Source organism: Haliotis rufescens, unplaced genomic scaffold (genome assembly GCF_023055435.1).
Source record: "Haliotis rufescens isolate VD_foot unplaced genomic scaffold, xgHalRufe1.0.p SCAF_2, whole genome shotgun sequence".
In the NCBI taxonomy this organism is placed as follows: Eukaryota; Metazoa; Mollusca; class Gastropoda; order Lepetellida; family Haliotidae; genus Haliotis; species Haliotis rufescens.
The window spans coordinates 53,677,241-53,691,105 of NW_025963890.1; the positions used below are offsets into that span (position 1 = coordinate 53,677,241).

At 42.5% G+C, this 13,865-nt stretch overlaps 1 protein-coding gene across 2 annotated transcripts in view; it reads right to left on the bottom strand.

The window, feature by feature from the left end:
* LOC124143501 (growth arrest and DNA damage-inducible protein GADD45 alpha-like) overlaps positions 1-13,865 on the bottom strand; it is a 41,349-nt gene that overhangs the window by 22,619 nt on the left and 4,865 nt on the right. The window contains exons 4-5 of one of the 2 annotated variants that reach the window (XM_046512504.2): positions 13,273-13,397; positions 11,521-12,901 (exon numbers count right to left, since the gene is read on the bottom strand). The exons of the other annotated variant lie outside the window; for it this stretch is intronic. Of the exons in view, the coding sequence (XP_046368460.1) occupies positions 13,299-13,397 (99 nt within the window). The 3' untranslated portion in view covers positions 11,521-12,901; positions 13,273-13,298. Of the gene's footprint in view, positions 1-11,520; positions 12,902-13,272; positions 13,398-13,865 lie in introns of those variants that run through there. 2 annotated transcript variants of the gene reach the window in all.

Sequence of the window (13,865 nt, forward strand, 5' to 3'; positions counted from 1 at the left end):
CCTAAGGCCCAGAACATTCATCGTTTTCATTCTACTTGCCAGCACAGGTTTTAAAGCACACTAACACGGTGACCGTGTTCCGTGAACCAGGTCACGAGCAACCTTACGGTTCTATATGACAACATATCTGACAATTTACCTTGATATGTGGTGATTGATATGTGCCTTTTTACATACACGTGACGTCAGACGCCGCGTATCGTGACGCAAAGAGGGATTCTGCCGTTCACACGCAACCGGCCAGACTCCTTTTTGCACACGTAACTAAAGGACGTTGAAATTCAAACCATGTTAAGTAACAGGGGTTCTTTGTGGAATCGAAGACTTATCCCAGTCAAAGCTGCTAACAGATACTTGTTTAATGTCTGCGTCGCGCTGCACATACAAGATAGTTTTCACTCACACACTGTAGGCTTATCGTGTGGTTGTTGCCAAGATGCATGTGGTATTCCCCTGGGAAGCAATGTCGTTCTCTCCACATGTCACCTAATAGTTGCGTCAGCCCAAGTGGAATGGTATGTGGTGAGAGCGTTAAACATTACGTTTTATTTGTTAGGTTAGGTTGGTAGCAATAGTGTCATTGGTTCAAGTTGGCTTGGAATTAATCGTAACCTAAGCTGATGTACATATATTAAAGGTAGACGCAGTAGTAAGTAGTAGTAGTAGTTGTTGTAGTAGTAGTAGTAGTAGTAGTAGTAGTAGTAGTAGTAGTAGTAGTCCCACCAATTTAGTCAGATGAAGTTGAAGTTGTAAAAATAGCAGAAGTAGCTGCAACAACAACAATTGTATGGATAGTAGCAGCGGCAATAGCAGTAGTGTCAATAGCCATATCAAATATAGTGAAAGTAGTCGTAATGGTATTAGCAGAAGTGGCTGCAGTGGTAGGAGTACTTTCAGTGTCCGATAAAGATGAAGTTGTAGTTGCAGTAGACGTTCATACAGAGGAGACGTTGACACGGTGACTGCTATTCGGGGCTTTATAACTATTGCAATAATTACAATACAGTTATAATAATCGATATCACGTCTGTAAATTATTGAGATAGTTTAAATGGTTTAAACACAAGCCTCTATGTCAGGGTGGAAAAACACACACACATCAGCACAGTCCATCCAATCTACGAATCAATGACGTTACAGCAGTGATGTCAAACTAACAGTAGTGATTGTATTAGTGAGTGAGTGGGTGAGTGAGTTTGGTTTTACGCCGCTTTTTGCAATATTCCAGCGGGGGGCACCAGAAATGGGCTTCACACATTGTACCCATGTCGGGAATCGAACCCGGGTCTTCGGCGTGACGAGCGAAAGCTTTAACCACGAGGCTAGCCGACGCCCCAGTGATTGTATTAACAGAAGCACCAGATACAGTAGCGGCGTGGAAGGTGGGCTCGTCATTGTGGACTCTGGAATTAGCATCACAATAGAACAAACTTCAGCTGCAAATGTCAGTGGCAGTTAGTAGAATCATAACCCGTACGTGATTAGTGCAGTAGCACTCAAGCTACAGTGGTAAGTCTAGTGGGGAATATGACTGGTTGTATGCGGTTTAATCTGTTAATGCGCAATACTACAGCAGTTAAACTGTCAGTATTTTTGGCATGCGTGCTGGACATTCATGCATTTGTGATACAAATAACCTGCTAATAGTTAAATTATTTCTCTGAATGTCGTTCATTGGGTGCTACAAGCCAGCATAAAGCGTATACAGGGTCTGCATGGTTTAAACCTATTCAGCCTACGGCCTGCATGATCTGAACTTAATAAACACGGTCTGTTTCATTACAAGTTTCACAAACGTTGACAGCAGTCAGAAAAAAATATCTACAACAAAATAACTTCATCGCCATGGTGTTCTTGTTTTATAAGAGTGTAAACAAAATCTGAACGTCACCAAGCGACTCTTTTGATCATCACAATGTTTTTAAATGCGTTAGATGCTTGTCAGTAAAGCGGCTTCGCCTTGTCTGGATGTCGTAAAAGGTTGAAGTGATGACAAAAGCTGCAAACATTAGCATTTTTATCTTTTTAAACCTGGACCCAGAATTGATGAAATGTTTTGGACATACTATTATAACAAATGTTTTCTTTGTGAAGGAGGTTACGTTTCCAATTATTTGAAAGAAGGATAACAGATGGAGTTGTTATTTGATTTATATTGTTGTAAATTTCATATGCGGATCCAAGACCAACCACCCACGCACACTTACACTTCTTATAATCCAAATGTATTATGTTGTGGGCAGTAAAAATTGACCGAGAGAAGATTTTTATACTTTAGACCCTTCCCTTTTAAAAATGCGGGATCCGCCCTTGAATTTGTTTGTTTGTTTTGGTTGCGGTGCAATGCTGTTCTTTTACCGAGAGGGTTGAAATCATTTGAACTCCCATTATATAACTGCCATTAAAACCAAGATGTTGTTCCCGATAGTGTGGCTCTTATATCGATTGGCGGTTACTGCATTTAATATGTTCTTCTGGTAGAAATCAAAACCACTATACTTTAAATTAAATTTGAGTGTGCGTGCGACATATGGTCGCCTCACAATTTCCACAAGGTGTTTCCATACTCATCACAACACTTTCACAACCTGACCCACGCCATTAATCCGCTCGGGCTGCCGCGCATATCCTGATAAAAATCGACCCCTCCAAACACCCAGCTTCACCATGTGTAGTTTGTTATATTCTTTTAACAGTAAATGTGGCGGTTCGTTGACGTGTGATCAGGTACGATTTCTTTGTTGGCTTTTCGCACGACGCGTCCTAAATGTAGACGACAGCAGGTGCGCTGGCCACACGCCGCACGGACTTCTCGGGATCCACACATCTGTCGTCCCATAGTAACAGGGATGACCGATCTTTCAACTACTACACCAGTTACCTCCCTTTCTATGATTACAGCCTGTTTAAAATAATGTGGACTAACTGTGACTATTCTGGTTGGGTGTCACTTTATGAATATTTTATAAATGACCTTAGAATTTCATTGTTTGTTAAACAGACTATGGGAACATGATTTAGAGGTTATTTGAGGTCACATTCCCACCAGAATCCCCACGTTACAATTAAATCAGCTGATTAATTATGTTGTCGAGGTGTTGCAACAAGGCAAGTTTCGCGTTATGCGTGTATTGATTTCAATAACAAAGGCACATGATGCGAATAAAGAATTTGGTCAACGTTTTGAACTAGTCAGTTGACATAGAATTGGTCGATTTAGGATGAGCTTTTCAGCGTGTGTCCAATCACGCATTGTCTAGATGGCAGACACCGCATGTTGTGATTTGTTTCATTGAACGGGGTGATGTAGTCTGTCGTACAGACCCTGAAACAAATATACCCAATATATGCAAGTCTACATGTTGGTACTCTAGTCTAGTTGGCATGTCGTGATTTGTTTCATTGAACGGGGTGATGCAGTCTGTCGTACAGACCCTGAAACAAATATACCCAATATATGCAAGTCTACATGTTGGTACTCTAGTCTAGTTGGCATGTCGTGATTACTGCATTTTCAGGTGATGGGATTCCTTACACGTGTTGTGAAATTCCAATTATTTGTAGCTCTGCAGATTCATTTAGTCTCCGGCTCCTATTCGTTATATTTTATTTTTAAAAAATGATTAAACGACTTTTCTTTCTGTAAAACATTTTCATTTCGAGACTAGATGTGGTTGGAAATCAAAGGTTCTGACAAACATTAAGTTTGCAGGAAAAAACAAAGAAGTATATTGCTAGTCCCTCGCAGAACAACGATTCTAATCCGTGTTATAGGATGGACAAATACCGTCCTCCGCGTGTTTGTTTAACAACTGATTGATCTGTTTGCGATCTGCATTCATTTACATACTCAACCAGACGAAAGAATGTAAACAAACAACATTTTTAGAAGATGAAACTTTTCTTGCGCTGATTTATTTAATAAAAACAAACTGTGTTCTTACCGAGACATTTATTTACATGACTGTTTATGGCGCTGTCTTGCAGCATTTATCCAGTTAAATGAGACCCATGTTTGTTGACAATGTACTCATCGAATCACGCAAAACCACATCCGGGTATTATGATGTCCCATTGAGTGACTGGGTGAGCTGGTTTAACACGCTTTGAACAGTATGTCACTTATATCACGGTTTGGCGGAAGGCCCGACGTTGAGCATGTCGTAGATATTTCTCGCCCCGTGAAGATCCGGGTAAGAAGACGTCTTCAGCAACCCATGCTTGACGTTAAAGGCGACTAAGTGAGTAAGTTGGGTTTAACGCCGCTTACCAGTATTATAGTTATATCACGGCGTGTCAGCTTAATGTGGGAGGAAAGCCCGATGTGATGCAGGTCTCAGACGTTTACCACTTCGGTGAAACCCACAAGCACGGGCATGGTGCTGACAAACCTAGAAACATAATCGGGGCGAACCGGGATTCGAACCCACAATCATAGGTTTCTGGCGTGACCAAGGGACGCAACTCTGCACAGCGAATCGAGGCGCCTTAGATGACTCGGCCACCTGTGCCCCCAAAAGGCGACTAAGCCTCTCGAAAGAGGCGACTAACGGGATTGGGTGGTCAGGCCCGTTGAAATCGTTGATTTCCTAACAAATAAAACGTAATGTTTAACGCTCTCACCACATACCATACCATAGACGTATCTATTAGGTGACATGTGGAAAGAACGACATTGCTTCCCAGGGGAATACCACATGGATCTTTGCAACAACGCGCGGCGTTAAACAACAAACAAATAAAGATATTTCTCCTTATGATGAAACCGACACTTACGGAAATGTGGCGTTTCCAGAGTGAGTGAGTACAATTTTATGCGAATGAGTGAGGGAGTGAATATGGTTTTAAGCTGCATTTAGCAATATCACGGCGAGGACACCATTGTATTTCACACATTGTACCAATGTGGGGAATCGAACCCGAGCCTTCTATGTGACGAGCGAGCGCTTTAACCACTAGCCTACCAAACCGCTCGTGCTATTAGACCAAGCAAATTGACACAGTGTTAACACCTCGTGCTCAATGTAGTGAGAACTGGATACTATATTCCTGTCACGAGAGAAGAGCAAGTTGACCAATTATATCAACCAGGTCACACATTGAGACCAACCAACCAACCCTCATTTAGAGGGCCCCGACAACGAGCATGGGGCACTGTGGACTTCTGTCTAAAATAAGAGATTGACCAATTATATCAACCAGGTCACACATTGCAACCAACCAACCAACCCTCATTTAGAGGGCCCCGACAACGAGCATGGGGCACTGTGGACTTCTGTCTAAAATAAGAGATTGACCAATTATATCAACCAGGTCACACATTGCAACCAACCAACCAAACCTCATTTAGAGGGCCCCGACAACGAGCATGGGGCACTGTGGACTTCTGTCTAAAATAAGAGATTGACCAATTATATCAACCAGGTCACACATTGCAACCAACCAACCAACCCTCATTTAGAGGGCCCCGACAACGAGCATGGGGCACTGTGGACTACTGTCTAGGAGGAGATCAGATTGCCCAATTATATCAACCAGGTCCCACATTGCAACCAACCAACCCTCATTTAGAGGGCCCCGACATCAAGCATGGGGCACTGTGGACTTCTGTCTAAAATAAGAGATTGACCAATTATATCAACCAGGTCACACATTGCAACCAACCAACCAAACCTCATTTAGAGGGCCCCGACAACGAGCATGGGGCACTGTGGACTTCTGTCTAAAATAAGAGATTGACCAATTATATCAACCAGGTCACACATTGCAACCAACCAACCAACCCTCATTTAGAGGGCCCCGACAACGAGCATGGGGCACTGTGGACTACTGTCTAGGAGGAGATCAGATTGCCCAATTATATCAACCAGGTCCCACATTGCAACCAACCAACCCTCATTTAGAGGGCCCCGACATCAAGCATGGGGCACTGTGGACTTCTGTCTAAAATAAGAGATTGACCAATTATATCAACCAGGTCACACATTGCAACCAACCAACCAACCAACCAACCCTCATTTAGAGGGCCCCGACATCAAGCATGGGGCACTGTGGACTTCTGTCTAAAATAAGAGATTGACCAATTATATCAACCAGGTCCCACATTGCAACCAACCAACCAACCAACCAACCAACCCTCATTTAGAGGGCCCCGACATCAAGCATGGGGCACTGTGGACTTCTGTCTAAAATAAGAGATTGACCAATTATATCAACCAGGTCCCACATTGCAACCAACCAACCAACCCTCATTCACAGGGCCACGACAACAAGCATTTATAGAGATATAAAAGTCAGCAAAGTTTAACAGTATAAGACCTCAGCGGTTAGTTAACATGTCATGGCAGGTTCTAGCAGTGTGAAAGACAAGATCCGGATGGGCTAAAATACGGATAAATATTACTCTATTTTTTAAAATGTCATAATCTGACCACATTTCTCAGCTAGCCTTTTTTTGCTGAGACCCCTGCGCTGATCTGTACAGAGAGGACATGTTAAGAGGACGTGGTTCTCATCTTCAATGGTATTCATACAGTTAAAACACAGTCTATTCTCTAAAGAAATGTTTTCATATCGTCTGGTTTCAATTCGGAGGGGCGCCACTCCACATCTAAACTTTGCCACAGCGCTTCTATGTGCTTTTGGTAGGGGGCAGCTGACATAGCTCTCTGTTGTCTAGCTTTTCTTGAAAGACTTGTATGTCCGAAGTTTGCTTCTGCCTGACCCGCTCGCTCCAGTTTCCGACTGGACGTTAGTTTCCCATGTGGTTATATACTTTTTAAAAGTAGCGTTTTGTACAGTCTGAGCTAAAAGTCGTTTTTCCGCAAGAATAGCTGAGCTTGTGATATCCGGTATAATATTCCGTAGATAAGCTCTGATTCTAAAGTTCAGTTCTTTCTTGTCGATTTATCCGCCCAGCTCCTCTCAGTGGCGTTCTTCATCCTTGCCCAATGTCCAGCAACGCTTGACCACTGACGGACCTCAGTTGGAATAGGTAAGGTATTAAAGATCCAAAAGAGTGAGTGAGTGATTATTGCTTAGACTCGTGAAGAATTGGTCGCCAGCAACCCATACTTGTCGAAAGAGGCGACTAGCGGGATCTTGTGGCCAGGCTCTCTCACTTGATTGATGTATGTCATCGAATCCCAATTGCGTGGATCGATACCCATGATGTCAGTCACTGGACTGTCATGTCTTATTTACAGACCGCCGTCATATGTAGTCCGGTGTATAACAACAAAGAAACAAAAAAAAGATTATTGCAAAACGCGCATCAGCAATCTTGCAGCTATTCGCGGCAATCGTATAAGAGGAACGTGCCATTTTGTTATCACAACGAATAATGCTAGCCATAGAAATACGCCCCGAATTTTGTCAATGGGCTGTAACGAAAAGGATATGTACAAATAGGTCAGTTCACATGTGCCTGTCCCGTTAAAGAAAAGCGGTCGCCAAAATATATATGGCCGGCATATGTGACCTGTGGATACAATGCCCGCTTTTAACATTAATAACACTGTAATACCGTGTGATTCCACTTACAGCGTCATGTTCCGTAATAAATTTGATTGTACATCTTATCAAATTAAAAGGATATTAATATATACTTGTACAAATGTCATTACCCGTCTAGGGAGTCCAGTTTAGAATTAGCCCCAAGGGGACGACATGGATCGTTGCTCACACTATCAATCACTGGATTGTCTATTCCAAAATCGATAATTTACAGGCTGACGTCATATAACAGGAATACCGCTGTGTGGGGCGTTAAACAAACAAATATCATTAAAGCAACAATTTCCCAGTAACACGACTTATCCAAACACATGTAAAACCTGTTCTAAGTAAAGATGATAACTTAAATCGTTTCTACCTGGCACGGTGAACCTCTATCATACGTCTACCATTCGGGGTAGAATACCCATCAGCAACCCATACTTGCCGCAAAAGGCGTCTATGCTTATGTAAGAGGCGACTAATGGGATCGGGGGGTCAGGCTCGCTGACTTGGTTGATGCATGTCATCGTATCCCAATTGCGTTGATCGATGTTCATGATATCAGTCACTGTATTGTCTGGTCCAGACTTGATTATTTACAGACCCCCGTCATATAGCTGGAATATTGCTGAGTGCGGCATTAAACAACAAACAAACAAAACCATTCTTGCCTAAACAAAGATTACATCGCATGGGAAGGTGAGGCCCGGTCCACAAAACCAGCGGCGGTGGTATAGACTGCTGGTAAAAGCCGAGGGTCGGGGTTCGATTCCCCACATGGGTACAATGTGTGAAGCCTATTTCAGGTGACATTGCTGGAGTATTGCTAAAAGGGGAATAAAACTATACCAACTTACTCACTCAACAAAGCTATCTTATCTTTAACATATACTTATGACTAAATTGTTTGATAGGCATTACTTAGAAGTTGACGGGTGACAAGGTAGACACAATTTTATGGATAACAACTTCTTTAATACTGTGAAAAGCGACGTTTCGGTATAGATCCTTATTCCGTTGTCAAGCAAGACAGTCTTGTTATCCATAAAATTGGGTCTACCTTGATACTTAAGACTGTCGTAGCGTTACGATCGAAACAAGGAGCAGCAAGGTCTCGTTCCGTAAAGCGAAACCCCTATCGTAAATCTTTGATAAAGATTAGGATATTCGATAGACGTTACGCTATATCGCCTTGTTGAATGAGGCCCGGCTCTATAGGGATCGTTCCCAAACTGATCTTAGCCTACGACTATCGTACGTAAGTCTATGCTGAAGAATTGGAGTTACAGCGACCGTAGCGCTAAGATCGGTCTGTAGCAGCCCCTTGGCCATACAGCGATCTAAGCGCTCCATTTGTCGTAAGTCTTTGTTAAATCGTCTTACCGCTAAAAGTCTATCGTTTGGGGGCTAAGATTGCTTTGTAGAACGGGTCCATGGCTTGTAAATCTTTGACCTAAATAACCATGTATAGGTAACGCTTACGTGTCTCACCTAATTCAGAGGATCAGTGAGGACCTGTCGCCTTTCTGTCCTAAATAGGGATATGTTAGTAGTAAACGTCTTCGCACTTTATACCAAAGACTGTGTCTATTCTCCATACATATACGACTTGTTGCGCCCATAACTGGTTTCCCTGTCGTGATATTTAAGGAGCATTGTAGACTAACATCTAGTCTCTGAAATGAACATATCGTACAGAAAAAAAACAGTTGTTCAGTTATCTTGATAAAAATTTAATAAAAAGGAGCCCAGAGACTCTCTTCACTTTTAGATTCCTGATACTGCAGTGATCTAGACTTGCCAAACAATATAGACTTGCATGGGATATATTTGATATATACTTGTATCAGGGTCTGTAAGACAGACTAGGAGCATTGTTAAAAGCGACGTAAAACTAACTTCGCTCACACACTACAGCATGCTGGGGTTCACAGTGATGGGATGTGTCATGCTTCGCAAAGGGCTTAATCGTGACCGGCGTGGTATCTCTGCATGCATGCGATACCAGATGCCTTGTATGGAATTTCATAAATTAAATCAGACAAATAAAGCCTCCATGTCACAAATCCAAACGATTTGGCAACGAGTGTCTATAGCCTCAGGTGATGATCCCTAGCCTGGTGCCAAGATCCATAGAAACTTTTATGTAATCTTCATCTTAATCAAATGCCCATATCCCAGAGTCCTTCAATGTTGGAATCCATCTTTGCATTTTTGTGGCTGTGCGTTATGGCGACGACAACACCGTGTTGACTGTGGACAACTTGTTCACATCTACGGAGCCCGGCGAGCCACAGTGATCTGTTTGATCAAGCTTCGGCTACGTGTTACCTTTGTTTGTTGCTATGATTGGCAAGAGAAAGATGTTTCGAGTCACATTCTTAGCTTCGTAAGTCAGTGACCTTGACTGTTTAAGCTATTTAAGGTATCTGTTTTGGCCTGCCATTGTCGTAGAACAGTTTTTTGAGGCAAATTGTTTGACATGCATTTTATTTGTTAATGTTTTTCGAGTTATGTAGTATTTCAGTTATGTCGGTGAATGCAACTGTTTGTATTTTATATTTGCGTTGTGAATTGCTTGGCTAAAGTCAATGCACATTCAATATGGAGATTAACATTTGTTACGACACGATTAAAAAACATGGAATGGATTATGCGATCAACCTTTTTACATGGCGGCCTTATTTTGTCTGCAGTTACAAAAGAAATATGAATATGTTAATTGATGAATGGATGAACAATTGTTTTCTTTAACTAAATAGAAAATTATAAGATATTTCGGTTTGAAGTATCCGTGTCTTCCTTGTTCAGTCAACCCCGTATGTCCGGAAACTCTATATTACGGACATTTACTTTGGATACGATTATATACATATATAACGGGACGTATCACCCATTAATCCTTAATCCAAATATATGATGCTCTGTGCGCTTTTTTCAGGACCGGTTTCTATGGGTTAATAGGGACTGAGTATGGTTTTACGCCGCTTTAGCAATATTCCAGATTTATCACCGCGGGGGACACCAGAAATGGGCTTCGCACATGTACTGATGAAAATCGAACCCCGACCCTCGGCGTGACGAGCGACCGATTTAACCACAAGGCTACCCCACCGCCACGTACGGATTAATAAGGTCCACTACATTAACCAAGTACTTTAATCTAGCAGTAAAAACGGCTTAACGTCACACGGGACAGTAAACACTTTGCAATGGCACAAATGTGTATTCTGAAACGCCCCGATTTCCAGTATTGTTGTATTTGTCAACTGGTTAAAAACGTGGTCGGGTCAGTTGTCACATATTTTTGTTTGTTTGGTTATTTGTTAATTAACGCCGCATTTATTAACATCGATCTACGCAATTGAGATACGCTAACATGCGTGATGCAGGTCTCAGACGATTACCACTTCGGTGAAACCCACGAGCACGGGTATGGTGCTGACAAACCTAGAAACATAATCATAGGTTTCTGGCGTCCCCAAGGGACGCAACTCTGCACAGCGAATCGCGGCGCCTTAGACGACTGGGTCACCTGGCCCTCTACTCCACTTAGAGGCAGAGAAACAAGTACAATCTTTTAACGTCTTTGGGTAACACCTGGCCTGGTGTCGAACCTCTGACCTTCCTATCTCCTGATCTCCTGGCATACGTTCTATCGACCAGACACGGAAGAGGTCTAAAGTGAATACTTTTGTTTGTTTGTTTGTTGTTTAACGCCGCACTCAGCAATATCCCAGCTATATGACGGCGGTCTGTAAATAATCGAGTCTGGACAGACAACCCAGTGATTGACATCATGAGCATCGATCCACGCAATAGGGATACAATGACATGCATCAACCAAGTCAGCGAGCCTGACCACCCCATCCCGTTGGTCGCCTTTTGCGACAAGCATAGTCGCCTTTTACGGCAAGCATGGGTTGCTGAAGACCTATTCTACCCTGGATCTTCACGGGTCCTAAAGCGAATACTAAGTACACAAGTAGCAACGGGGAATTGTATTAATGACAACAAGCCATGTAATATCAAGTTTTATTCTGCAACAACATCCTGGATACAATTTTCACATTATCCTTTGAAGGATGATATCCCGGCGAACAAGCTCACGAAAACGTGACCAAACTGACGAGAGTGAAACCTATTACTCTGGAAAAACAACGCCTGCAGGTCTCATCGACAAAGAAGTAACGAGATCCACTTAATTGGTGACCTCTGTGCACGTATTCTCATTAGCTCGGATGACGATGTACTTGTGGTCACCAGATAGTCCTTGGCGCATGCACCTGAGTCGGTCACAGCTAGTGTTTGTTTGTTTGTTGTTTAGCGCTGCACTCAGCAATATTCCAGCTATATGACGGGGGTCTGTAAATAATCGAGTCTGGACAAGAAATTCCAGTGATTGACATCATGAGCATCGACCCACGCAAATGACATACGATGACATGCATCAACCAAGTCAGGGAGCCTGACCACCCGATCCCGTTAGTCGCCTCATAGGTTGCTGAAGACCTAGTCCACCCCGGATCTTCGCGGGTTTCACACTGGACCTATACCTTGGTGCACGCATCCTGCCTTCTTTATACCAAAGAATTCACTATAAATCTGCAAACCATTGCAGTTTCATAATTAACCTTTAATGTGCAACGTAATCTTGAAGCTTGTCCTCTTAACACTTTCTTTGGATCGATATTCACAATGGTAGATTGAAATAATCGCAAACACAACAGTAATTGGACATTTTTACGAGCGCTCAAGTTACTGTGTGTATGTTATTATATGTATGTCGCTCACCGGCTAGCTGGCTCACTGATTTAGTCAAAACTGCTGGGACAATGTTTCCTTTTGAAAAAGAGAATTCGCCTATAAAGGAAGGATATTTCCATACAGGGAAGTAGATGCTTCTTTGAAGCAGACGACATTTCCACACAAAAACGGGGATGCTTCTTTGAAGCAGACGACATTTCCATATAAAGTAGTGGATACGCCTTGGAAGCAGGCATGTCCAGATGAATAATTGGACGCTTCTTTGAGGCAAACATTTCTATACAACGAAGTGGTTACTCCTTTGAAGCAGACGACATTTCCATACGAAGCAGTCGACATTTCTTGGAAGCAGTCGACATTCCCATACAAAGAAGTGGACACTTCTACGAAGCAGGGGATACTTCTTTGAAACAGACGACATTCCACAGGAAGCAGTGGATACTTCCTTGAAGCAGTCGACATTCCCTCGGGACGCAGTGGATACTTCTTTGAAACAGACGACATTCCACAGGAAGCAGTGGATACTTCTTTGAAGCAGACATCAGCCCTTTCAGTATACCATTGAACATCGTCGATATACCGTGTCTCTCTGTCTTCCTCAGTAATTCTGCTTCTCCGGGAAAGGGCATGAACGTTTCTGAAAAAAAAAGTTTAAATCCAAATGAACTACAAGATAATTAAACTAAACTTACGCACATAGAAGTTAACATTGCTGACACTCGGAATCTGTTCGCTATATCCGAAATTAGCAATTAATCTGCAGAACTAATTAGTTAGGTTCGTGAAAGTCGAATATTCGCTACATCCGGGGCAGTTCGAGCAGTTTGGTCAATGAAACAGCCACACTGTAGATAAAATTAGGAACAGATAAAGAAGGCTTGTGCAGCAACCGAAGAAAGAGCGAACTGTCGGCAAGGGTATTTAATTTTGTATGGATATCGGAAACACTGTCAGATATTTACGATTTTACTCCTTTTGCGTTTCTTTTTTTTCAGAGTATATATTCACCTGAGAGTGAATGTAGCTTTGGTGCATCAAGGCGGCACCTCCCTGGTCGCAGACAGCCTTGACCGCCTCCTCTCGCGACATTGTGACGTCAGAGAGACTGGAACTGGGCTCTTAGCTGATGGTTGCTGCAAAATATCGGATGCAAAAAGACACGGTTTGAAATACTGTTTGGTGTCTAACGCTGCACTGCATAGTTCAACTATATGACGGGGCTGTAAATAATCAAGGACGGGGTTCATTTAGACTTGAAGTCTGAAGTCTCTCAGCGAAAAATTATTAGTTTAAATCGTAATTTCTAGATTATATAAATAATAAGGACATGGTGTGCCTATAAGAGACTGGCGTCCTTACTGTCCACTTATTTAGACTTGCCTCTTATAAGGATAAAACACTATACACCCATGGACCTATCGTTCAGTACAGCCTTGGGGCAAGGCTAGAGGCTCATTGTACATGCAGTTATTTAAGCATTGTGAATACATGCGAATATTGTGTCATTGTGATTACATTGGGAAATTGAGTTTTAAGGATATTTGTGTCTTTGTTGTTTAATGCCACACTCAGCAGTATTCCAGCTATATGACGGACTGTAA